Source organism: Neomonachus schauinslandi, chromosome 11 (assembly GCF_002201575.2).
Source record: "Neomonachus schauinslandi chromosome 11, ASM220157v2, whole genome shotgun sequence".
NCBI lineage: Eukaryota > Metazoa > Chordata > Mammalia > Carnivora > Phocidae > Neomonachus > Neomonachus schauinslandi.
This window is the reverse complement of record NC_058413.1, coordinates 51,855,094-51,880,396: the sequence shown is the minus strand read 5'-3', so window position 1 is coordinate 51,880,396 and position 25,303 is coordinate 51,855,094. Positions and strand designations below refer to the sequence as shown.

General features: G+C 47.7%; 1 protein-coding gene across 7 annotated transcripts in view; it reads left to right on the top strand.

The window, feature by feature from the left end:
• Positions 1 to 10,841: 10,841 nt before the first annotated feature.
• The window catches only part of STIM1 (stromal interaction molecule 1), a 188,504-nt gene continuing 174,042 nt past the window's right edge, over positions 10,842 to 25,303 (top strand). For 6 of the 7 annotated variants that reach the window (XM_044919547.1, XM_044919548.1, XM_021704715.1 and 3 more), the window contains exon 1: positions 10,843 to 11,622. In XM_044919547.1, coding sequence (XP_044775482.1) covers positions 11,488 to 11,622 — 135 coding nt within the window. In that variant the 5' untranslated portion in view covers positions 10,843 to 11,487. Of the gene's footprint in view, positions 11,623 to 25,303 lie in introns of all 7 variants that reach the window. The other variant, XM_044919544.1, reaches the window with a different exon arrangement.

The window sequence follows — 25,303 nt, the reverse complement described above, 5'->3', positions numbered from 1 at the left end:
GTGGGGGGGGCGGGCCGGCCGGGGCGGGGCGCGGGGGCGGGGCGGGGCCCGACCAGGAAGTGCGAGGGGCCTGGGCCCCCCGCCCGGGTCTCTGCTCCCCACCCCTACCGCCTGCCCAGCCCCGGGCCGGGACTTGGGCTCCCCTACCCCAGCCCTCTGCCTCCGAGGCCCTTAAGTCAGGCCTCCTAAGGTCAGTTCTCCTCGTCTTCTGCTTGCCACCCCAACCCCAGTAGAGGCCCTAGCCTGGGCGCTAGGCTTTTGTCCCCCTCCCCGTATCTCGCCCCCACCAACCCGCGCGGGAAGATGCTGAGAACAGGCGCCCCAAGACTGGGTGCCTCCAGCAAGCCCAGGGATCGAGCGCTGGCCAAGGCTGGGGGTTGGCCAGAGTGGGTCCGACTGGGGCAGTCCCCACCCCTGCCCCGAGCCCCAGGGGAGTGCGGAGTGGTGGTGATTCAGCAGTGGGAAGGCCCCAGACCCCTGGGGAGGGTGCGGAGACTGGGGGAAGGGGAGCTGGCGTCAGCACCCGGGGAAAGACAAGATCAGCAGAGGCGCCGGCGGAGCCGCGGGCCCCAAAAACAGGATGTCGTGTCGTCGTTCCGCAACCGGCTGCTCGGTGCGCCCGGGCTCTGGGGAGGGGGCGGGGCGGGCGCAGGACATATGGCTCCCCTCGCCCGCTCTTCTCGTCGGGGCGCGCAACTGCTTAGAGCTGCAGGGCCGCACCCAGGCCCGAGATCCTGCCGGCGCCCTGGGGACCAAGGGGTGGGCGGGCTCGTGGGCGCCCTCTGGTGCTTCTGCACCCAGGTCTTGCGCGTGGAGCTCTGACTCCAGAATGGATATGCTTCCTTCCTTCAACACAAACTTTCTGAGCGCCTACTACGTGCACAGCTCCGTGCTGGGTGCTGTGGAGGAAAACTGAGAGGCGTTTTAAGACAGGCTCCCTGTCTCCAAGAGGCTTTCTAGATAAAGAAGACGAACAACTCCGAGAATAAATAGCTTAACCTTTCAGAGCCTCAGTTCTATCTTTGGTAAAATAGGATAACCTCTCCTTCATCCTATAGTTGTGGAGATAACATGAGAATGGATGTAAAAGGCGTGCTGTCAATGCCTGGCTCAAAATAAACATTCAACAAATGCCTTTAAAGAACAATCATGCTATAAGAACGAGTTTCCTAAACACAACATGCCTGCCCACGGACCTTTGGGTCTTTGCTGATTCTATTCCCTCGGCCTTGCCTTCTTTCCTGTATTGATTGCCAGGTGAAATCCACTCAGACTTTCACAATTTGGCCCGAAAGGATACGCCCTCCCTGGCTGCCATCATCCCTCCTCCTACAACACAGGTGCACACACACCCCACCTCTGCCAAGCAGTTGATAGTCTCTCCCAGTGCTGTCTAGTGCAAATAATGTAAGCCACATGTGTAACTTAAAATCTTCTAGTGATGACATTTTTAAAAAAGTAAAAAGAAGGGGCGCCTGGGTGGCTCAGATGGTTAAGCGTCTGCGCTCAGCTCAGGTCATGATCCCAGGGTCCTGGAATCGAGTCCCACATCAAGCTCCCTGCTCGGAGGGAAGCCTGCTTCTCCCTCTCCCACTGCCCCTGCTTGTGTTCCTGCTCTTGCTATCTCTCTCTCTCTCTCTCTGTCAAATAAATAAATAAAAAATCTTAAAAAAAAAAAAAAGGAAAAAGAAATAGGTAAAAATAATTTTAATGATATGTTTTACTTAGCCCAATATATCAAAAATAGTATCATTCAACCTATAACCAATATAAAAATTATTGACTATACAAATGAATAGGATATTTTACATTCTTTTTTTGTACTAAGGCTTTGAAATCTGGTACGTGTTTTACACTCACAGTACGTCTGAATTTTGGCTAGACATATTTCCTATGTGCTCAACAGGACATACAGCTGGGGGGTAAGATATAGGACAACGAAGGAGAGCCTCTGTCAGATTCAGGCTGGTAGATGACTGAGTAGGTGAATTCATTCTCTATAAGCCTTCTGGGGAAGCTTGTCCTGATCCTCCTAGGTGGAGTTTGGGTCTGTCTCCTCCCTCCCCGTAGCACTTGGGATAGACTCCTCTGTGTGGAGAAGAGGAGAGCAGGAAAGACAAAAGGAAAATCTGATTCCCCTCTGTACCTTACTGGGAGCACATGGCTGGTGCTTGGTGTTTGCTGATGAAGAAAGGATTGTGAGTTTCCATAAAAGACAGGGTTCAGTGGAGGACTACATACTAAAGCAGCTTCTATGAAGCCACTAAAAATTATGTCCCAGAACAAAGATTTTTGAGCTGAGTTCCTAGAGTTCCCTTCCCAGGACTTGAAGGCGGGAAAATAGTGGGGCTCTGGCCTCCCTTCCCTTCAACCAGAGTTAGTTTACTTTTATCTGATTTATATACTAGTGTTCTGGATAAAGAGTTTTTTTTTTTTTTAAAGATTTATTTATTTATTTGAGAGAGAGAAAGCGAGCATGAGGGGAAGGGACAGAGGGAGAGGGACAGACAATCCCAAGCAAACTCTGCACTGAGAACAGAGCCTGAGATCATGACTCTAGCCAAGAGTCAGGGCCTCAACTGACTGCGCCCCCCAGGTGCCCCAAGAGCTTATTTTTTAAAAGTTTCCTGCAAAAAATATTCGAAAATCAAATTTAGAAGCATAGTGGTAAGAAGAGGGTACACATAACACGCAGTAAACCAAAAGGCTGGATTGGCAGCCTAGGGTCAGACTGAATTTCCCCTTCTTTTTGGTCATCGGCATACCTGGCCCTGGTTCAGCTTGCTTAAGTGGGAGAGCCTGACTTGACCTTAAGGATTTCATGATCTGGTGGGATAGGGGGCTGCTGCATATGAAAATACCGGAGGAAGAAGAAAGAGCCCTGCGCTGTGCTTCAGAGGGCCTGAAGTAGACTGGCTACTGAGACCTTAGGCTAGGCCTCACCCTTCTCTGGGTCTCAGACTCCTCCAGTGGAAAACAAGGGGTTAAATCAGATGATGCTTTTGAGCTCTGACTTTCTATGATACACTCTTTAGAATAATAATTAAGTAATTAAGGCTTATGCGTGTAGCTTATTGCTCATAGTTCTTTAATACTATTTAGGTCATCTTGCTTTGTGTTCTAGTTAATTGTATCTGTGCCTAATGTCTGTCTCCCCCACTGACTATAAGTCCTTTGAGGTTGTGTCTGATTCATCTTTGTGTTCACCCACCGGGCCTGGCACAGCAGGCCTGAGCACCCCTTTGTCTTCAGTATACATCTCTGGAATAAAATTGCAGTAATAAAGCACTGATCTGGGTAGAACCATTAGAGGCCAGATGACTTAGAGCCACTTTTAGGGCACAGATATAGGATGGGCCAATAAGGCCACAGGAGTGGGAGACAGGTAATGGGGTGGGAGTGTCTGCAAAGGTTTCTTGGAGAAGGAGGATGCTTAGCTGAAGAGTATAGGAAGAGGGCACAGGCCCCATAGGGCTGTTTCTTCTTCCTACTCTCTCACTTGCTTTCCCTGAATAGGTGAGCTCTTGGTAGGTGGTGTATGTTTGTGCTCACAAGCAGCTGAGAAGCAAGCACACGGGCTGGGACATTCAGAAGAGAGACAATATATGAAAGTACCCGGTGGAGGGTAAAACAGAGAGATCATAGACAGTTCTGAAGCCGGACAGTCCAGGATTCAAATCCTGGTTGTACCGCTTTCGTAGTGGCCTTTGCCAAGTCACATGGACTCTCTCATTCATTCCTTGAACCTCCTATTTATTGAAAACCTTCTCTGGGCTAGGTATAATGTCACATGTTAATGACGCAGTAGTGAAAACATAGATAAGTCCCTCTTCTGATGTAACTAGCAAGGGAGAGAGATCTTAAAGAGGTGATTATGTGCTGTAAGAGCATAGAACAGAGCTATTTATTTCCATTTTTAAATGGGAATGACAATACTACATGCTTTGTGGCATTGTGAGGATTAAATGAGAGAATGCAAGTAGAACGCCTAGCAGATTGCCCAGGGTACAACAAACATTAATTTCTCTATATGTCCATGACTTGGTTCCCCTAAAAGAGCAGGGCGGAGACAGAAAGGAGGAGGAAAAAAAGCCTTGAAATGATTTCAACTCTGCCCTGGTGTCTTCCAAACAGGTCTTCCCAGCCTAGTCCGTATGAGCTCCGTCCCCTATAGCTCACCAGTGGCTCACAAGGGTCTTCTGCTCAGTCTCAGTCTCAGCCTCTTCAGACTAACCCTAAATCTGAGTTTTCCTTTGTCTCTGATGGGGCTTCTCTTGATTCCCTGGTGTTCTCTCTCTCAGCCTGCCTTAGGAGAAGTAGGAGTCTCCCCTTCGTTACTGTTCTTCATTGCTACCCCCAAAGACAAGCCTGATGTCCCATTTCATGACATGGGAAGATGATGAGCAAGACAGGAGATAGCAAAAAGAACAAACAGGGGAAGTGACAAATGAAACAGAGTTCTAGAGTTGCGTCCTCTGATCCATCGTTCCTGATTCCCTCTGAGGAACTAACTAGATGGGGGGAGGAAGGGCTAGGGCCTGGCCTTATCTTCTAGGAAGGTCCTTCCTCCCAGGCTAGTGGAACAATAGTTGCCCTGTTTGCCTCCAGGGCACCTTTGCATCTTTGAGGTTTTCCCAACTGGGTGGTACCCACCTCATTTGGCATAATCCCCTCTGGGAATTCCTCCTTCTCCAGCCCTGGTGTGACCCAGGAACAATTCAGTTTGTGTGGTCAGACCACAGTGCCAAGATGTGAACCTAGGCAATCTAATTCCAGAACCCCTCCCCCTCACCCCAGTAGTGTGCCTCTGCACACCCTCTGATTGCTTTAGGCGGTTACTTGCTCCTCCTCTGTTTTCCCGCACCTGACCCTGTACCAATTCCTCTGGAGACATTATCAACAAGTGCTAATTACTGTTCATATAGAGATTTCCCTTCAAAACTGAGCTCTTTGAGGATAGGAACTGGGTTGTTATGAACAGGTGCTCAGTATGTTAAATCAATAAATGAACATTGGTACTAAGATCCTAGACCTGATTTTGGAAGAGGAGGTGATTTTCTTTGTGAAACTAGTATGGGAAGAATTGCTAGAAGCCAAAATCTCTTTACTCACTCCTACCCAGCCAGACCCTGGGCAGTTTCTCAGTGATAGCTGTACTTGCCATTTTTGGACACCAGGGGGCGCCACTGATAACACAAATCCCCAAACTCGGGGATTCTTTATTTTTTTATTTTATTTTATTTTATTTTATTTTATTTTATTTTATTTTATTTTTTAAAGGTTTTACCTATTTATTTGACAGAGAGAGACACAGTGAGAGAGGGAACACAAGCAGGGGGGAGTGGGAGAGGGAGAAGCAGGCTCCTGGCTGAGCAGGGAGCGGGATGCGGGGCTCGATCCCAGGACTCTGGGATCATGACCTGAGCCGAAGGCAGACACTTAACGACTGAGCCACCCAGGTGCCCCATCGGGGATTCTAAACTAAACTTTTGTGAGCAGATGTAGGACTCTTTATGGCACTTCTACTGAAGATACTGTCATTTTCCAAATGAAAGCTATGGGTAACCAGAAACCCTGTGGTGTCGATGAATGACAGCTAGAGACATGACAGCCAGTTCATAGAGAACACACATCATTCATTCACACACTTTTATTGAGTACCAGGTTTGTACCTGGTCAAGTCCTAGCCTGGGAGAGTATAAGATGAATGAAGTTCAATCCCTGACGAACCCAGAAGCTAATGCGGAAGACAGATACTTATGAGATAATCATAATCCAGTTGTATAAGTACTCTAAGATATAGCAGAAGACTGGAGACACAGGGCAAGTTGGGCAAGTCAGGCAAGGTGGCAAAGGAAGGAAGGGGTAAGTTTTGAGCTGGATCTTTTTTTTTTTTTTTTTTTTTTACTAATCACAACTTTTGGTTCATGCTATGCTGTCATCATTGGTCAAGGCATGGATGCTTTTCTTTCACTGGAGCTGAGATTTACAGGAAAGAGAGAAAATTCCAAAGGAGAGAGCTTGGTATGGTGGCCTTAGCCTTAGTTTCTTTATCTATAATGAGTATAGCCTCTGTCTTACCTAGCAGAGCTCTTGTGAATGAGAGAGAAGATGTTTGATGTGAAAGCTTGGGCAAAGAGTGGAACAGAGGCACGAGAATTGTTAGTCCAATTTGATTTAACCAACATCTGCAGAATATCAGGAGCAAGGCCCTGAGAGCAATTCAAGGGAGATACACCTGGTGTACGGTAAAGGCTTGGTGTATAGGTTTAAAAAAGACAGATGGGAAAAAAAAAAGCTCTCTGTTTCCTCTTGAGACTCATAATGTGATGAGGGGTTCTTGCAGAGGCTACACTCACATGAGGACCCAACATAGGGACTGTTGAAGTGAGAGTCATAGCTTCAGATCCAGGAAGATTCATGAGGTCTCAGGATTTTCCTGTTTTGTAGAATATTAAAGCCAAACTGAATTTAATAATCTGGTACTTATACATCCTATAGTTGGGGAGACTGAGATCCAGAGGGGAACTGGCTTTTTTTTCCTAAAGATTTTATTTATTTATTTGAGAGAGAGAGAGTGCATGAGCAAAGGGGAGAGTCAGAGAGAGAGGGAAAAGCAGGCTCCTCTGCTGAGCAGGGAACCCATTGGGGGCTCATTCCCAGGTTCCTGGGATCAGGACCTGAGCCGAAGGCAGACACTTAACCCACTGAGCCACCCAGGTGCCCTGGGAACTAGTTTTTCTGATGTTAATCATGATTTTGGAGGCAGAGAGAGGAAACCAAAATGTTCCTCCTGGGTGCCTGGGTGGCTCAGTTGGTTAAGCCACTGCCTTCGGCTCAGGTCATGATCCCGGAGTCCTGGGATGGAGTCCCACATCGGGCTCCCGGCTCAGCGGGGAGCCTGCTTCTCCCTTTGACCCTATCCCCTCTCATGCTGTTTCTCTCTCTCTCTCTCAAATAAATAAATAAATAAATAAAATCTTCAAAATGTTCCTCCTGTTATCTAGGCCATGGCTTTGGTTCCCAGATACCATTTATTTTTATTTTTGTTTTAATTGTGGTAAAATACACAGAACATAAAGTTTATCTTCTTCACCATTTTTAAAAAAGATTTTATTTATTTATTTTGAGAGAGAGGAAGAGAGTGAGCATGAACTGGGAGGAGGGGCAGAGGCAGAGGGAGAAGCTGAATCCCCACTGAGCAGGAACCAGACATGGGGCTCATCCCAGGACCCCGGGATCATGACCTGAGCCAAAGCAGACACTTAACCAACTGAGCCACCCAGGCGCCCCTTCTTCGCCATTTTTAAGTGCATAGTTCAGTCATGTTAGGTACATTCACATTGTTTTGCAACCAATCTTTAAATACTGAACTATATCCTTTAAACAATTCCCTATCCTCTCCTGGCAACCACTATCCTACTTTCTGTCTCTCTGAATTTCACTACTTTAGGTACCTCATATAAGTAGAATCATATAGTATTTATCTTTTGTGATCAACTTATTTTACTTAGCAAAATGTCCTCAAAGTTCATCCATGTTGTAGCATGTAGAATTTTCTTCCTTTTTAAGGTGGAATATTCCACTGTATGTATATACCACATTTTGTTTATTCATTTGTCTTTCCATTCAGATTCTACCTTTTGGCTATTGTGAACAGTGCTGCTATGAACATGGGTGTACAAATATATCTTTGAGACCCTGTTTTTCAATTTTTTTTTTTTAAGATTTTATTTATTTATTTGACAGAGACAGAGATAGCGAGAGCAGGAACACAAGCAGCAGGAGTGGGAGAGGGAGAGTAGGCTTCCCGTTGAGGAGGGAGCCCGATGTGGGACTCGATCCCAGGACCCTGGGATCATGACCTGAGCCGAAGGCAGACACTTAACGACTGAGCCACCCAGGCGCCCTGTTTTCAATTTTTTTGAGTGTGTATCCAGAAGTGGAATTGCTGGATCATATGCTAATTCTTTTTCTTCCTTTCTTTCTTCCTTTCTTTTTCTTTCTTTCTTTCTTTCTTTCTTTCTTTCTTTCTTTCTTTCTTTCTTTCTTTCTTTCTCTCTCTCTCTCTCTCTCTCTCTCTCTCTTTCTTTCTTTCTTTCTTTCTTTCTTTCTTTCTTTCTTTCTTTCTTCTCTCTTCTTAAAATTAAGTAGGCTCCACACCCAATGTGGGGCTTGAACTCAGGACCCTGAGATCAAGAGTTGCATGCTCTACTGACTGAGCCAACCAGGCACCTCATATGCTAATTCTGTTATTAGTTCCCAGCCACCATTTTAGCCTCACAGGAAACACAACATGCTTTGACAGGTTCAAGTTCTTGGTGTGAATTGGTAACAGACCCTCACTTCCTGCCTTCAAGACCCAGGCTTTTTGTATCAAATGGGTTATGCACCCATACTCCCTAAAAAATCATGTGGTAGCTAAGAGAAATAACGCAGTCAAGTTTAAAGGAAGTTAAACATGTTTTACTTTCTTTTTTTCTGGGGCATTCTTTTAGACAAATGAGTGAGTAGGCAAGTTGGCTTAGGTAGAAGCGACAAGCTAGCAATCTGAGTGATTAATTTACACTGCAAATGTGTTTACATGGTCCATACAGGGCTTTTACTTTTATTTATTTATTTATGTTCTTTAAGACTTTTTTTTTTTTTTTTTTTCGGTCAGAGAGAGAGAAAGCACAAGCAGGAAGAGGGAGAAGCAGGCTCCCTGCTGAGCAAGGAGCCCAATGTGGGACTCAGTCCCAGGACCCTGGGATCATGACATGAGCCGAAGGGAGACAAGCAACTGACTGAGCCACCTAGGTGTCCCAGGGCTTTTTACTTTTAATTAATTGTTAGTACTAAAAAAGGGGATATGTCATGCAAAAGTCCAGCTTTCCAACTTCTCTTAAAGATGATCCAGCAATACTGAGTCCACCTTCCTGCCTTTTCTCCATTGTGCCATAGTCCCCACCACTCCCTATTATTCACCTACTTCTCTCAGTTGTGTTATCTGCCTACCAACTTTGCCATTTGAGCTTAAGGCCCCTGACTCAGAGCATATGTCTAGTAGAACCTAGGTCGGGTGTTCATCTTCTGTTCCGGCCAGTCTCCCAGCACAGAGTTGTTATTCAATAAATATTTTAGTGATCAAATGAATTAACTCATGTCTACCAACTTTTACTGAGCACTTACTTTGTGCTGGGCCTATGGCTGCATCCTCCTTTCTCAAAGATGAATAAGACACAACCCCCTGACCTTTGAAAACTCAATCTTATGGGGTAGAGGGAGGCAGACATCTGTATGGTCTAATTCTGGACCTGAGGCGCTGGTCAGAAATGGGAGTTTCTGAGGAGGAGACCTTGAATTGTATCTGGAAGAAGGAAAGAGCAGCTACACGGGGAGCTGGAGGTAAAGGGGAGAGTGTTTCAGGCAGAAGCAACAGCAGATACAAAGGTGGGGTGGTGAAGGTTCAATGTGTTTGAGGAACTTAAAGAAGGCCAGTGTGCTTGGAGCTTGAGAGTGGGGAAGACTGGTAGTAGATGACGTTAGAAGTGTATTTTTATATCAACAGCCTAACCCCTAAGCCAGGCAGCTGTTGAGCAAATCCATGTTCCTGGTCTTCAGAGGGCTCGCTCAGAACAGGTAGCTGGCTTAGCACTGTCAGTCAGAGGAGAGACTGCGCATAATTCCTTCCCCTGCCTCCGGTGCCAAGGGCAGGGTAGGGCACAGAGCAGGTTTTAGTAAAGATCTGCTGACAGCATGCTCGAGAGAGAACAGGAAATGCAGGCTCTGTTGAAGGAGGCCCAGGTGCGGCTCTCTCTTCATTGGGGCACTCATTCTAAGTCGCCAACACCTCCTCCAAGCGACACAGAGCTGGGCGAGTGAGAGGCCGAGAGGAACCAGCCACAGGCCCTACCCACAAAAACCTCAAAGGGGAGGGGATTTGAGGGGCAGGTGGGAAAACGGGTTGTGACAGTTAAAGGAGGGCATCCGACTTTGCTTGAATGAGGCGGGGAGTCAGCAGATGGGCAGATGGGGTCCTTTAGCCGAGACTTACGGGATGTGTAGGGCAATTTTAACTGTAGTGTTTTGGACGTTTCATTTTGTTACCTGGCATCATTTCCTCTGAAAACATTCGCAGTCCCGAATAGGTTGCCCCGGGGCGGATCCTTGCTTCACTCCCCAACCCCTCTGCAAAGGGGCAGGGCCTCCCAGGAGCTCGAGTCCTGTCTGCAGCACCCAGACTTGCCCGCCAGGGGCCACTGCGCGCGGGTGACTAAGCGCGCAGGTTCCTAAACTGCAGAGAGGAGGAAGCTGATTGGCTGCGCGGCGCGGCTGGAGGGCGGAGCCTGAAAGCCGGCCCGAAGTAGGGGGGCTGGGAGCGTGCCCCCGGCCCAAGCCGGCCAGGCCGTTGTCGCTTCAGGCATCTCGGGACAGCAATCGTTGTGCCGGGGGCCTCTGTCCAGCCCGGCTCTAGAGCTGAGGCGAGTGGAGCAGCACCGAGGCCCGGAGATCCGGGCAGGGCAGTTACTGCCGCCGTCGCCGCAGGCCTGGGTTACCTGAGCTACTGCGTGTCCGGGGCGCGCCCGCCCATACGCGGGCGGTTAGAGCGGGAGAGACTCCCGTGGGGGAAGGGGAGGCCGGGACCCGACCCTTGGCGCGGGAGGGGGGTCCTGGCAGACACTAGTGCGGACCCGGGCCGGGGAGAGCCCAGCGCGGGCTGGGGGCACCCTGCGGCTGCCTCTAACAGGTTATTCCGGGATAAGCCCGGCTCTGGGGCGGGCCGGGCTTCGCTGGGGGCCGGGCGGCGCGGGGCGGGCCTGCAGCAGAGCACGCCCCCGCCCGCCCCGGGCCCGCCCCGCGCCGCCCGCCAGCCTGCGGGGGAGCCGCTGTCCCGGGCCTGGCCAGTGCGCGTCCGCCTGCTGAACCTGGGCACCGCCGGCCGCCTGGGCACGGGACTGGGCGGGGGCGCTGACCTCAGTCTAGGAGGCCTGGGATCCCGGAGCCGCCCGCGCCCGCGGGGACCTGCGAGTTGCACGCCCTCTCCGAGCCTGTGCTGCTCGCGGCTACTCGGCGGGGAGAGGCCAGGTGCCCCCCTCTTCCCTTCTCTTCCCTCCCTCCCCCACTCCGGTGCCCGCGGGAGATCCCGCCCGTCCGCCTCCTCCCGCAGAGGTGTAGCCCGCTGCGGAGCTGACAGCGGCCCCGCAGCCACCCTGTCCAAACTCTCCGGAAGCGGCTGGAGCAGACTCGGCGCTCAGGCCGCCGCAGCTCCAGCGGACCCACTGTTGGACCGGAGGAACCCGTCCTCCTCCCGCGCCCAAACTTGGAGCACTTGACCTTTGGCTTTGGTAGGAGGCAGGCCGGCGGGTGGCTGGACAGCTGCGGCACCTCGAGGGCCTCTTGCCTGGGGTTCCAGGACTGTCGGCTACACTTCTGGGCTCCCGGCTTTGCTCTGGGATCCTGAGGTGTCCACATCAGGCGCATGTTGACTGAGACCTGGAGTCATGGATGTGTGCGCCCGTGTTGCCCTGTGGCTCCTCTGGGGGCTCCTCCTGCATCACGGCCAGAGCTTCAGCCATAGCCACAGCGAGAAGGCGACAGGAGCTGGCTCGGGGGCTAGTTCTGAGGAGTCCACTGCGGCAGGTAAGGCCCTGCCACGGGCTGGACTGGGCTGGACTGAGGTGCCTGAGTGGGCAAGTTGAACCTTAGGTTTCTACATGTGCGGCTGATGGCACTGCCTGCTCAGTAGTCCAAGAAGTTCTTTCTGTTCAGGAGCCATGGCTAATGTCTGTCCCTGACGAACAACTTTCCTCCTCTCTCCCCAGGATGTCTTTTGTTGGCAGTGAGAAGGGGTTGGCCTTTCGGGCACCTTGGCCTTTCAGATCAGCAAGCCAGGACCTCTTCTCAGGACTACTTGTCTGGAAGAATGGCTTAGGCAAATGATGTCTTTTGGCCATGATAAGTCTATTGCTCTTGGCCAGTTTCAGCACTTGGCAGCACAGGGGAGGTTGAGGCTACTTGGGTTGGGCAGGGAAAGTCAGGGCTGGGCCAACTCTGTTGCCCTATAGCTTGGTGTTGAGGTGTGCCTTTCTGTTCCAACAAGCGTGGGAAACTTAGTCCCTCCCTTCCCTTAGGTAATCCGCTGTCTTTTAGCTATCCCATTTGAAATATCAAGGCAGTTCTTTAGATCGAATACTATTTACCACTAGGGAGTTAAATGGCTTTTTCTTATTGTGGGTATGTGTAATTTCTGGGGCTACTTGTTGATTTATTCCATTTCTTCTGACTGATGAGGGTAGGAATTCTATGATATTTTTGATCTGTCCTGTTTTTCCTTATGCACTCATGGAGCCTTGTCAGGTATCAGGAGCCCTGGAGTTCTGTTGCAGAATGCAAAAGAAAAGAATACTTTTAAAATTCAGTTGTTTTACACAAGACTTAGAAGGAATTCAGTTTTCCTTCCCCATTTCTCTCACCCTGTCACCGTGATCTATCCAAAGCAGTGGGTTGCGGATTAGGGAGTGTTTATAGCTGAGTTCTTTATGAGGGGACTGCTCAGTGGATACCCATTGATATAGGAGGAAAAGGAAACATAGGTCATAGTGGCTGGGAGGTTTCATGGATGGATCCAGATGCTGGCTTTGATGATAGACCCTTTCTCCGAAAACCCTCTCTTTTAACTTCTTTGATTGGGCTGGGTGTACCTGAAGGGCTGAGTTGCAAGTAGGGTTGCCCTACGTACAAGCATACCACCTAGGCTGTTATTTTGTTTTTTTAATTTTTTATTTTATTTTATTTTTTTAAAAGATTTTATTTATTTATTTGACAGAGAGAGACACAGCGAGAGAGAGAGCACAAGCAGGGGGAGTGGGAGAGGGAGAAGCAGGCTTTCCGCAGAGCAGGGAGCCCGATTCAGGGCTGCATCCCAGGAGCCTGGGATCATGACCTGAGCTGAAGGCAGATGCTTAACGACTGAGCCACCCAGGCGCCCCGTAGGCTGTTATTTTGAAGATTGGTCTTTCTTGCAGATTAATCTTGTTTCTCCATATGGTATCTCCTTGGCCCCTGAAATGTAGCTCAAAGCTTGATTTTCATTGGGCTGTGAAGGGAAAGTCTACTAGGCAGATGTAGATCAAACTGTGAAGTAGACCCTAGGAACCCTAGGAACATTCTGCTGTCTCAGTGACATTCCTGTTTATAACAGATAAAATGTCCTTTTCTCCCCCTAAAATATGAGTGCCTGACATAAAATGAATATCTTTTTGGGGGGGGAAGGAGGTGTTTTATATTTTAGACATGAGCTAAAGGGATGAAATTCTGAACTTTAGGCATTAGCTTGCTATCGAGAAGACTGTGTGTGTGTGTGTGTGTGTGTGTGTTTGTGTGGACACACCTGCCTAAGGTAAGAGGCATTCCAGCATCCCTCAGAACCACCCCATGACTTGAGCTTGTGGGGACAGCCCTCCTCACAACATATCTCAGAGGCCTGGCTATGCTGACTGTATCACTTAGGCCTTGATTCCTCTCAGTTCAGAAATTAGTTTCTGTTGTCATAATAATACTGAATCCCAGGGAGGGAAGTCTCAGAGAGAGACCCTAGGTGCTAGGCATGATTGTAGTTTGTGGGAACCTGGGGACCCCAGAACTGTTGTTCTAGGTTGTCCCCTTGGGCCTGTCTGGGACTTTGACTCAGACAGGGACTCATTTTTTTTGCAAAGAGGTGGCTTACGGACTGGGCTCTGCTAAAGGATTTGGGGAGAAGCTTCTTATGCAGCCAGGAACTCTCGTAGGCCTTACAGTCCCCATGTAGTCTTAGAACACAGGAGTTTTACTTGCCCTTAAAGCTGCCATTTCTCTAATCAGATTTGGCATACCCGGTCAATTTATATGTTCTCTATAGTTTATACTTTACAATTATACAGCTATTTTTCCTATAAAAGGCTCATAATAGCCTAGTAGAATGCATGGCAGGTGGTATTATCCCCCTTTTTATAGGTGAAGAAACTGGGTTCTGTCTTATAGGCAGGTCTTAGGTTTCTCCCATCTTCTCTGGCCCTGCCCCATTAAAGGAGTGGTAGGCAGGGCCAAGAGAATGTTACTTTCTTCCCGGTCGTTATTTAGGCAGGCCCTTGTAACTGAGCTGATGAGATCCAAGGAAAGAGCTGTCTTTTTCTTCCCTGGAGAGTCTTCTGCAGGGGCCAGAGAATTGGATTTTTTCTCTCGTTGGATGTATCTGTCCATCTTAGAGCCCTGTCCCTGCAGTGAAGGCAGGTGCTCCACTAAGAGGCCCCCTCAGTTGGGCAGTGGAGAGGCCATTCCTGTCACCTTCTGGCTCTTTGATGCCCACACACCCAGCTGTGCTAAGTCACTTTCTCAGTAAAGATCTGAGCCTGGGCATGCTACCCTGGGGACTGCATTTTGAAGCTGGCCTGGAACCGATGCTTGGAACCTCCCGTAGACTCTGGGCTCATTGCTTCCAGAAACTCAAAAGGTTTTCTGCAGAATGTTTGTGGGGGATCCCAGGTGAGTCAGGTTGTGACTGCCAGTGTTGGAGATACTGAGGGCCTCTGATCAGGAACTGTGGTGTGACTCAGTATAGCCAGAACAGGGTGGAGGATAGGCATCTAGGCAGTCTGTGCACTGCAGGCTGGCTTCTCAATCAACCCCTGGTGGGAGTGGGAGGCCAGAGCCCTGTCTGCCCACCCAGCTAGTTGCTGCTGCCTCCAAGGCTATAAATGGCCTGGCCATCTTGGTGGCTATGCTAATTTTAGCTGAGGGTAGCTCCCGGAACTGGACCAGGGCCAAGGGCAGGTGGGTGGGGCTTGGCTGAGGCTAATATTGGGGCTGGGAGAGGGTCACACTAATCCTGGAGCAGCTAGGACATCATCTGCACCCAGCTTTGACAGTCACCCCTTAGCTAGGTTAATTTATTCAGCAAACCTCGAACAGTGCAGCTCATGTGCTATTTATTCAACAAATATTTGGGTGTCTGCTCTGTGGCACACACAGTATGCTTGATGGTGGGAATTTAAGGATGAATAGAACAGATAGGTTCTCTGCCCTCAAGGAGGTGACAATCTCGGGGCACCTGGGTGGCTCGGTCGTTAGGCGTCTGCCTTCGGCTCAGGTCATGATCCCGGGGTCCTGGGGTCGAGCCCCGCATCAGGCTCCCTGCTCAGCGGGAAGTCTGCTTCTCCCTCTCCCACTCCCCCAGCTTGTGTTCCTTCTCTCGCTGCGTCTCTCTCTGTCAAATAAGTAAATAAAATCTTTGAAAAAAAAAAAAAGGGGGCGCCTGGGTGGCTCAGTCGGTTAAGCGACTGCCTTCAGCTCAGGTCATGATCCTGGAGTCCCGGGATCGAGTCCCGCATCGGGCTCCCTATTTGGCGGGGAGCCTGCTTCTCCCTCTGACCCTCCCCCCTCTCATGTGCTCTCTGTCTCTCTCATTCTCTCTGTCTCAAATAAATAATAAAAAATAAAATCTTTAAAAAAAAAAAAAGGAGGTTACAGTCTAGTGGAGAGCTAGGAAATAAATACATAAATAAATATATTATCATGTGGTGGTGCTGCGGAAGAAAGTGTGACCAGAGCACTGTTTGGAGAATGGGAGGAGGACAGAGATCCAGCTGAAGGAGCAACTCAGTGCCTAGGAAGACATTAATTAACAGCAGCAATAATAGCAACTAACATTTGTTAGTGCTTAGTGTGTGGCAGGCACTGTTCCAAACATTTTATTTCACTTAATTCTTACAATCATCCGGTGTGCTGAGTATTAGTCCTGTTTTATATTGGAGGAAATGGAATCAGAGAGAGGTTAAGAAACTTGCCCAAGGTTGTACAGCAAGTAGGGAGTAGTAGAGTTAGAATTTGAACCCAGGCAGCCTGACTCTTCTCCCTGCATCCACCTCAGCCCTTAGGGTATAGACTCACTCACAGCTTTGGGATCCACGCTGTGATAGAGGTATTGTATACACACACACAAGGCTGTGGGCAGCCCAGAGGAGCAAGTGACTAACACTGCCTGGGAGAGCTGGGGGAGACATTTCAGTTTCCCCCATAATTTTTTTCTCAGATCTTGGGAGATAGAAAGTGGTTGCCTAATTCAGAAGTTAAGAGGTGGAAACATCAGTTAGTTCAACCCACTTATTTTTACAAATGAGGAAACTGACATCCAGAGAAGCATCAAATACAAGTTCCACAGTGGGTTATTGGTGGAGCTAGACAAAGACAATCGAGTCAAGGACCCTGACTTAATTGGTTATTCAATCCACAATGAGTGCTTACTGCTTGCTTTGTGCTATGGAAGAGACTTAGGGACCAAAGAAGTCTAAGTCTAGGGGCAGGGGGTATGCTACTATTAAATGTAGCATAATGCACAGGCTTAGTGAAGCATAAAACCAGGCAGTGTAGACAGTGTAGCCTGAGGATTAAGAGAGCTGTGTGTGGGTTGGGCTCAGCTGAGGTGGCTAGGGAGGACTTCCTGGAAGGAGGAGTTGGGTAGAGGCAGAGGGGAACCAGGAGGGAGTGGTGGTCTGACTTGGGGAAGGCTGCAGGAACGGGCATTGTAGATGCCTGGGTCTCCAGTGTGAGTACATGGAGTCTCACTGTTTGGTGGCTGAACAATAACTGGGCAGAGTTGCTTCATACTTGGCTGGCTACCTCGCATGAGAGCCTGTAGACAGGAAGATTGCAGTCATATGTGATCTAGGGGCAGGTCTAAGAACTACCATAATCTTGAAGTAATGATAAATGTAAATAATATTTTGAGATATGTGCAAGTGTAATGTGGTGTGAAAATATCATTTCTTTTGGTGACAAAATCATTGGTACGCTACTAATACTGTGGTTGGTTGCCCATAAGATATAATTGAAGGAAATGTTACCTTTCAGTAAAAGAATATTGGAAATAGGGATGTAATTTCTTTCCCATCCAAATTCACAGGCCCTTCTGAATTCTATCTATGGGCTCCTCCGGAATGTGGGGCCTTCATGTTAAGAACTCCTGTTCTTTGGCAAGGAAGGGATGAGGTCTTGTTGAGGGAAATGGTTTCCTCGGGCGCCATAGGACTTGGGTTTGAGCACCAAGGGGCCTCTCATTTCCTGCTGAGTAACTTTGAGATACATTGCTTAATGACTTCATGGGCATGCTGTGGTATAGTTCCCTTTGTGGGAAATGATACTCCAGGAAACAAGCAGCTCTGGCTATCAGACTTTTAGGGAGAGAAGTCTGGGCTTCCAACAGAGCTTTTCTTTTCTTTTCCTTTTTTTTTTTTGTTGTTGTTTTTTTGTTACTGCTAATAAAATATATGAAATATTTAAGATATACAGCAAGGTATAAAAAATAACACATTGAATACCATGTGCCCAGGACACAGTTTAAGAAATAAAATAATAACAATACAGAGCTTTCTTTATTACCCCAGAACACTTTGTATAAATTTCTAATGTAACACATAACAACACATTGTGTATATGTTTGCTCTCTTCCAAGTGTAAGCTCTGTGGAAGAAGGGAGGAGGGGTTGTACTTTATTTATCTCTGTTTTTATTGTGCCTAGCCTAAAACCTCTGTTAAAGTTTGTTGGAAAAGGTGGAATCAGGGCCTATTTGAATGGATCATATTTTTTCTCTTCCTTTCAAACCATCTCATATGTCTTGCTACACATTCTGGGCTTTTCCTCAACCCGTGGATGTGCTGCTCATACAGGGTACTTGATATTTTCATCCACGCTCAGAACTGTTTATTCTTTTTCTTTTTTAAAAAAGATTTTATTTACTCATTTGAGAGAGAGAGACAGAGAGAGAGAGAGTACAAGCTGGGGGCAGAGGGAGAGGGAGAAGCAGGCCCCCTGCTGAGCAGTGAGCCCAGTGCTGGGGTGGGGGGGGGCTGCATCCCAGGACCCTGGGACCGTGACCTGAGCCGAAGGCGGACGCTCAACTGACTGAGCCACCCAGGCGCCCCTGTTTATTCTTTTTCAGTCTATTTTATTTTATCCTCAACTTTGGAATTAGGTGGGACTGTTTTTATTATTATGGCCTTTTTCAAAGTGACAAATTTGCAGCTGAGAAATTTGTGTTTTTGCTCCCATAGCTAAAAAGTGGCAGGATCAAAACTATGCCTCTGGGGATCTGTGTTCCAAGCCATAGCTGTTTTTATCAGAACATATTACCTGTTAATGTGTTCCTCACGGATCTGGCACTCAGAGCCTTTAGCCTCAGTGGTCTGGTGATAGCTGTGTTAACAGGGTGTTTGAATAGTCTAGCAATATATAACCAAGTGTGGCTGCAGAATATGGTAGAGTCCATAATCTTAGGAACCATGCTGTGCTAGTGGAGTTATCTGTGTATGTGCTTGCCTTCCTCAGCATACCATAAACTCCTCGGAGGGTAGGACAGCAAGCTCCTAGCACAAGGCTTGGTATGTACTATACTTTGTATATAATAAAGTTTGTAGAACTAAACCGAAGGGGATTTATTTTCTGATTCTGATTCTCCTGTAATTCACTAAGCACTTGGTTAGAAGTTGAAAAAATTTTCCTCGGAGAGGGTTAGGTAGTGTTGAAGAATAAACTTCACTTATTTAGAAAGTTCAGTTTTAGGGGTGCCTGGGTGGCTCAGTCGTTAAGCGTCTGCCTTCGGCTCAGGTCATGATCCCAGGGTCCTGGAATTGAGCCTCACGTTGGGCTCCCTGCTCTGTGGGAAGCCTGCTTCTCCCTCTCCCCCTCCCCCTGCTTGTGTTCCCTCTCTCGCTGTCTCTCTCTCTCTGTCAAAATAAATAAATAAATAAAATCTTAAAAAAAAATTTCACTGTTTTAGAATTTCTCACTCTTTGTCTCTGTTCAAAAAAAAAAAAATCATCTAGATCAGTTTGGGTCCAATAGCTTCACTTCACTTGGAAGAACTTTGTGTAGGATTTTAAAGAAACCAGACTCTTACCTTTGCAATCCTTACCAAGAGAATGCAGTTAAGAGTAGCTGGAAGACTGTCTAATTCCACCAAGGACCCATGTGGAGCGGGGAGGAGAGGGTTGGGAAGTGAGTGGATGGGGCTGGATAGAAGCCTTGATGTAGAGTGAGATGATTGGCTTGGCTTTCCCGAAGGGTCTGAGTTGGCCACAGCCATCAGAAGTAAATATCTGGATTTAGGGGGACTTGAGAATTCCAGCTCCTTTCCTTACTAACTATGGATCTAGTGGAGGGTAAGTCACTTCATCTCTTTCAGGCTTAGTTTTTTTTTATTTGTAGAAAGGGAATCAGTAACCTTAATGGATAGGTTTGTAGTGAGGATCACATGAGATAACTTACATAGTGAGAAGGCTTTATAAACTCTCAAGTAGTGCATGATTAGGAATAGTTGGGTCCTCTCAACCTTAGCTTTTGTGGGCCTGAAAAACCTCAGTCAGAATCCGAGTGTCTACTTGTGGTAGCACCTCTCTAAAGCACCTCTGAACCTGCTACAGTTCCATTGTTTAACTTGAGGTATACCCATCAAACATGTATAGACTCTGGGTATGGTCGAGCTAGGCTTTTATTCAGGCCTTACTGTAGCCTGTAGGGAAGCTATTGATAAAATGTGGGTGCTTGTATTTGACCTTATTTCCGGTCCTTTCCCCCTTCCTTTTATTGGGTGTAACCACTTCCCTAGCCCCAGCTGCAGGCTTGAAATGGCTGACCAGATGGGCCTGGTCCCTACCTGTAATGGTGCATAACAAATTATCCCCAAACTTAGAGGCTTAAAATAATAAACATTTATTATCTTACAGTTTCTGTGGGTTAGGAATCTGGGTGCTCACTTAGCTAGGTGCCTCTGGCTCAAGGTCTCTCATGAGGTTGCATCAAGCTCTTGGGCTGGGGCTGACGGCTCGATTGCAGGGGTGCGGGGGAGAGCATCTTCAAGTTAATTTATGTGGTTGTTGGCAGGCCTTGGTCCCTTGCCACCTGGGACTCTCCATTGGGCTGCCTCATGACATGGTAGTTGGCTTCCCCCAGGACAAGTGATCCAAGAGGGAGTGCCCAAGCTATAGTCTTTTTATTGCTTAATCTCACAATTGATATGCCACAACTTCTGCCATATTCTGTTTGTTAGAAGCAAGTCAGTAAGTCTGGCCCATACTCAAGGTGAAGGCCTTAAACAAGGGCATGAACACCAGCAGGGTGGGGATCACTGGGGGCCTTGGTATCACCCTGTGGTATCACCCTAGGGCCATGATACATTTACCCTGCCTGTGGTAAAAAGAAGATGCCTATGGTGTCACCCCAGGGCCATGGTCTTGGAAACAATGGCTTCTAGGTGCTGTGCCCTCTCAGCTTTTCTTTAACTTCCTTTACTTTCCTCCTAGAGTTTTGTGGAGTCTCTCTGTACTCCCTTTGGTATCATGTCCTCTTGGTTCATGCATGACTTCATTGCTTTGACATGTAGATTGGCATGGCCCCTCCCTCTATATTCCTCCTGTATCTTAGGCCCAATCCTAAAGTAGCTTTTTATCCTACGTTCTAGTGTTGTCTTGCAACTGCTCAGCTTGGTATCTTCAGTTCTGAAGCCCATTGTGCATCTACTGACCTTGGCGTCTTTAGTGCCCCAACTTGGCCTCAAAGAGCTAGACTTATAAGTGGCATTGAATTGGGACTTACACATTGACAGATGAAAAACTTACTACGACCTTTTAGGTCATTGGTGTTAGGTGCTAGGACTTAATGTCTTAGTATGTCAAAGCTCAAGGGCTTTTAAGGACCATCTCTTCCAAACTCCTCATTTTACATATCAGAGTATCGAAATTTGCCCAGTGTTTTAGCTAGAATCTCATTTTGTCTGATTCTCATTCACATGCTATTTCCGCTCTGTTGTGGAGTCTTTCTACCCTAACACAGCCAGTTTAGATTGTTAGGGGATATGAGACCTATACAGAGGAGAACTAGAAAGTGGTTCACAATACTGTATCATGTTCACAGAAATTGGACTGGGCAGAATTGGGAGTACACAAAGTCAGCATCAAGCACTGCTTCTGAGGAGTTTCCCGCACAGCTAGAGAGCTTTCATATCAGGCACAGTAAAGAGAGCCCAGTGGTATCTGTGGCTTATGGTGACTAATACGTATCTGCATTCTGTACCACTCCCTTGGCATTTCAGTTCAGAGCACGGAGGGATCTCTGTCTCTTGGGATGTACGGAGCAGGCTCCCTGAAGGAGGAGTGTCCAAGCGCTGTACTGCGTCTCTCACTGTTGTTTGGCTCAGCTGCTTGCATTATGTATGGACTTCGGGCCTCCCCAGGCAGGTTACATGTGTCTAAAACTTCTGGCCACCTGGAAAGTGCCAAGGGGAAGAAGCTCTTTGGGCCCCGAGAATTTGACAAAGCCTCGCCTGTGTTGGCATAGCTTGATGGGGGCAGGTGGATCTGCAGAAGGAAGGCTACGGCCCTGTCGTGTTTGTCAGAGTGGAACAGATTTATGTCATGACAGACCTGCAAAGAGAAACCTGAAATGAGCCAGCAGCCTCGTACTTTTGTCTTCTGCTGGGGAGCTTGGGACAAAGATGGTGCAGCCTCTAAAATCCCTCGATGGGTGGTGGTTTCCTTCCCGACCCAAGCTTCTGGTCCCGGACCACTTTGCCTACTTTATCTTCCTGTGTTCCTCTCTCTGGATCTTGGCCCAGCCACACTTTTTTCTTTATCCTGGTCTGCAGAACATACCTCACACTGCTTCTCTTTTGCCTTTACTTACGTCATTGTACTCTCCTCCCAGAATGCCCTCCCTTCTCCTCCTTTCTTCCTACCTAACCCCTCAGTCCTCTGGGAAGTGTTCCCTGACATCAATACTAGCCACGAGTTCCCTCTCATCTCTGATCAAGCTCTGGTGGCACTTGCTGTCTGCACTACTCTATGCACTTCACACCCTGCTCATACCTCTTAAAGCAAGAGATAGCCTGCTCTAGAATCAAGAGCCCTGGGCCCTGGCTGAAGTCTTTACCGGCTATAGGGCCCAAACTACGGTGTTCGCACTTGAAAAATGGGGTTAAAAGAGAGTTAATTTATATGAAAGTGTTGTATAGATTTTAAAGCCATTTTTGTTGTTGTTGTTGTTTCCGATTTTGTTTTGTTTCGTTTGTTTTGTTGACGATAGTACGTATCCTTGGTGTGTCTCACAGTGCTGGTCAGAAAGTATGTGCTCAGTAGATATTTGTTGAATGAATGAATGGATAGCAATGAGTGGATCTTTGGCTTGAGTAGGCATGAAGGGAGAGTGCCGGGTAAATCGGCACCAGTTCCTATGAAAAGCTTAGACAAGAGTGCTCCGAGATTAGGGGTAGGATTCACGTGGTGGGTTTTCTGAGGAGTTCTGTGAGCGTTATTTTTCTGCTGACTCTACTTCGTCCCTATTTGTTGAGGACCTACCAAAGCTGTGCTCGACGACAGTTATTAGTTACACCGGGGGATGCTTTGGCCCTGACTCTGGCCAACAGTTTTTGTTTGCCTCAGCAACGGCTACCTGAGCAGGTGGCCGCAGCAGGACTGTGCTCCAAGGGGCCCGACATGAGACCTGCGGACAAGCCTTCCTTGGGTCCCGCTGTCCCTGTCTTTGGGTTCCATGGTCCACGTGGGTTTACCTCAGGTCAAACTTGAGGCAGCCAAATGAACACAATACACTTTAACTGCTTTTCTTAGCCTGGCTTGTGGGATGGAGGAGGGAGTCTTCTTTCCTGCTGGGCTGGTTGTGCAGCAGGGAGGTAGGATAGGCTGGTGAAGATCACTGGCTTTTAAAATGTTATCTCTGATCCTGGAACTCCCTGGACCTCAGAGAACTCCAGCCTGAGCGGACATCACAGCAGCTTTCCTCCAGGGCACTGGGGAAAGGGCCCCTAGGGAGCCTTGGTGGAGGAGGCAGAGGTTTGAGAGAGTCAGCCGTGTGGCCGGCAAGGCCCAGCGAGGACAGGTCTGTCCCTTTCCTCTGTTGGCCACATCTCCAGAGCTCCTGGCTGCCTTGTATGGAGTTCTGGCCTAGGTAATGACCAGAAATCTCTCCGGCAGGCAGGCTTCCAAATCTCATATGCTTCTAATTCTCTCCAGGGTGATTTCAGTAGCTCTGCTCCTGTTCGGTCTCTCTGGGTTATCTCAGGCCTCTCAGGAAGCTCTCAGAACTCTCATCACTACAGTGTATGTTAAAACAAATGTGTCCATGTTTGCCAAGTTCTCAGAGCCAGCATCTAAAACGTAGTGGCCAGGGGAGACGGGTGCCCTGTATGATACATGCACAGGTTAGAAAGCAGTGTGTGTGTGCACACGTGTGTGCGCGCATGTGTGTGTGCACGTGTGTGTGTCCGTGTGTGTGTGTGTGCGCACGCGCGCTTGTACGTTGCTGGGTAGCCAAACTCCTGGAGGTCTTGTTTCAAGTAATTTCTGCTGAAAAGGGCGAAGTTCACGGGAACTCACCCTTCCTATCGCTAAAGAGATAAATATGTAATTAAGACAACTCAAATAACTTCAATGATAAGAATGATGATGGTAGCTACTATTCATTGAGCACCTGTTATGTTCTAGGCACTGGGCTAGGTGCTTTACATCTGTATAATAACGCCTAAGGGTGAATATTTTTTTCATTTTGTAGATGGGGAAACTGTAATTCTGAGAATTTAAGTGATTTTCCCAAGGTTATTAAGCCAGGATTTGAATTTAGGTTTATCTGACCCAAAGGCCAGTGATGTTTCTATTTTAGTTTAATAATTTGTGGGGGGGGAGAAGAAACAGCTATATGAATTTAGGTAGAGATGTGCATTTGGTTTAAAAAGTGTACAGCTTAGGGCGCCTGGGTGGCTCAGTTGGTTAAGCGACTGCCTTCGGCTCAGGTCATGATCCTGGAGTCTCGGGATCGAGTCCCGCATCGGGCTCCCTGCTCGGCAGGGAGTCTGCTTCTCCCTCTGACCCTCCTCCCTCTCATGCTCTCTGTCTCTCATTCTCTCTCTCAAAATAAATAAATAAAAAAAATCTTAAAAAAAAAAGTGTACAGCTTATCAGACTGTTAGTGGTATTAGTTTTTTGTGTCACCTAAGTGGCTTGGAAGAACCGGGATTAGGAATTTGGGGTGGGGGAGGGAATGAGAGGGTGTATTTCAGTTATAAATTCTGAATGGGACTATCACAGTGGTGGAGTATATAGCTACAGAGTGGTGTGTATTCAGTTTATGTCCTCCAAAACTAGCATTATGGTTGAACTCTTTTGGATATAAGCTTTGGGATAGAGTCTGTATCTTTGTAGTGTTCTTTACTTCTTCGGTCAACATTTAACATGTATGTTATATGACAGTTCCTGCCCAGTAGAAGTACTGTGTATAATAGGGGACTGTAAGATGTGCACTGACTTTTTTCTTTATTATAATAAGAGCTCCTATTTATTGAGTACCTACTCTAAACTAGGACTGGGCTAGTTTACTATTACTACTACTCTGTACTACTTTCATGTACATGATCTTGTATAATCCTCACAGTGGGTCTCCCATTTGCTAGTTTATTGTGCAAGGTGATCTAGGTTTAGTGCCCTATGAATGATACTGATGATCCTTTTGGAAAATGAGATCAGGGAAGCTTTGTGGAAGAGGTGGCAGCTTAGTGGCTCTTCAGGTACTTCAGGCAGAAATGTAAGGTAGGTTGAGGCAAGCATTCCAGCCAGAGGAAATGTCATGAGTGAAGGCATGGAGTGGAAAAAAGTAGTCTCTAGGGGACATCAGTTAGTCCAGATTGGCTGGAGAGTAGCATCTATGAAGGAGAGTACTATAAAATAAGGCAGAAAAGATTGAGGAAGGATCAGGGAAGGCCTCAATGCCAGGCTAAAGAATTTAGACTTGAGTTTGTAGGCAATAAGTCATTTGTGCAGGTTCTGACCAAGGAAGGGTCATGACCTGAGTTTTGCTTTAGGGAGATTAATCTCAGAGTGTATATACAATGCATTGGTGGGGGTGAGGGTGGAGGTAGGGAGCCAAGGTAGGAGACTTTGCAGTTGTTCACGAGCAGAGATTAGGGTCTTCATTGTGGCTGTAGAATCAATAGGACTTATAGTTTAAGGGTAGGAAGGAAAGAGAAGAGTCAGAGGTACGCCCATGTTTTGAGTATGGGTAATGAGGAGCCTGGTGGTGCCATTAACAGAAAATATATGACAGTTAGAAGGAGGGTCAGTGCTAGGCAGTGATGCGTGGAGGGGTAGTTGACTTTATTTGAAGTGCTGGGCAAGGGGCTACATTTCACAGTACTCCAGGAACCAAAGACTTCTCTTCTCCACACTTCTTTCAGATCTCTCCATTTTATAGATGAGCTTTCAGGTGCCTAAAGAAATGAAATGATTTGTG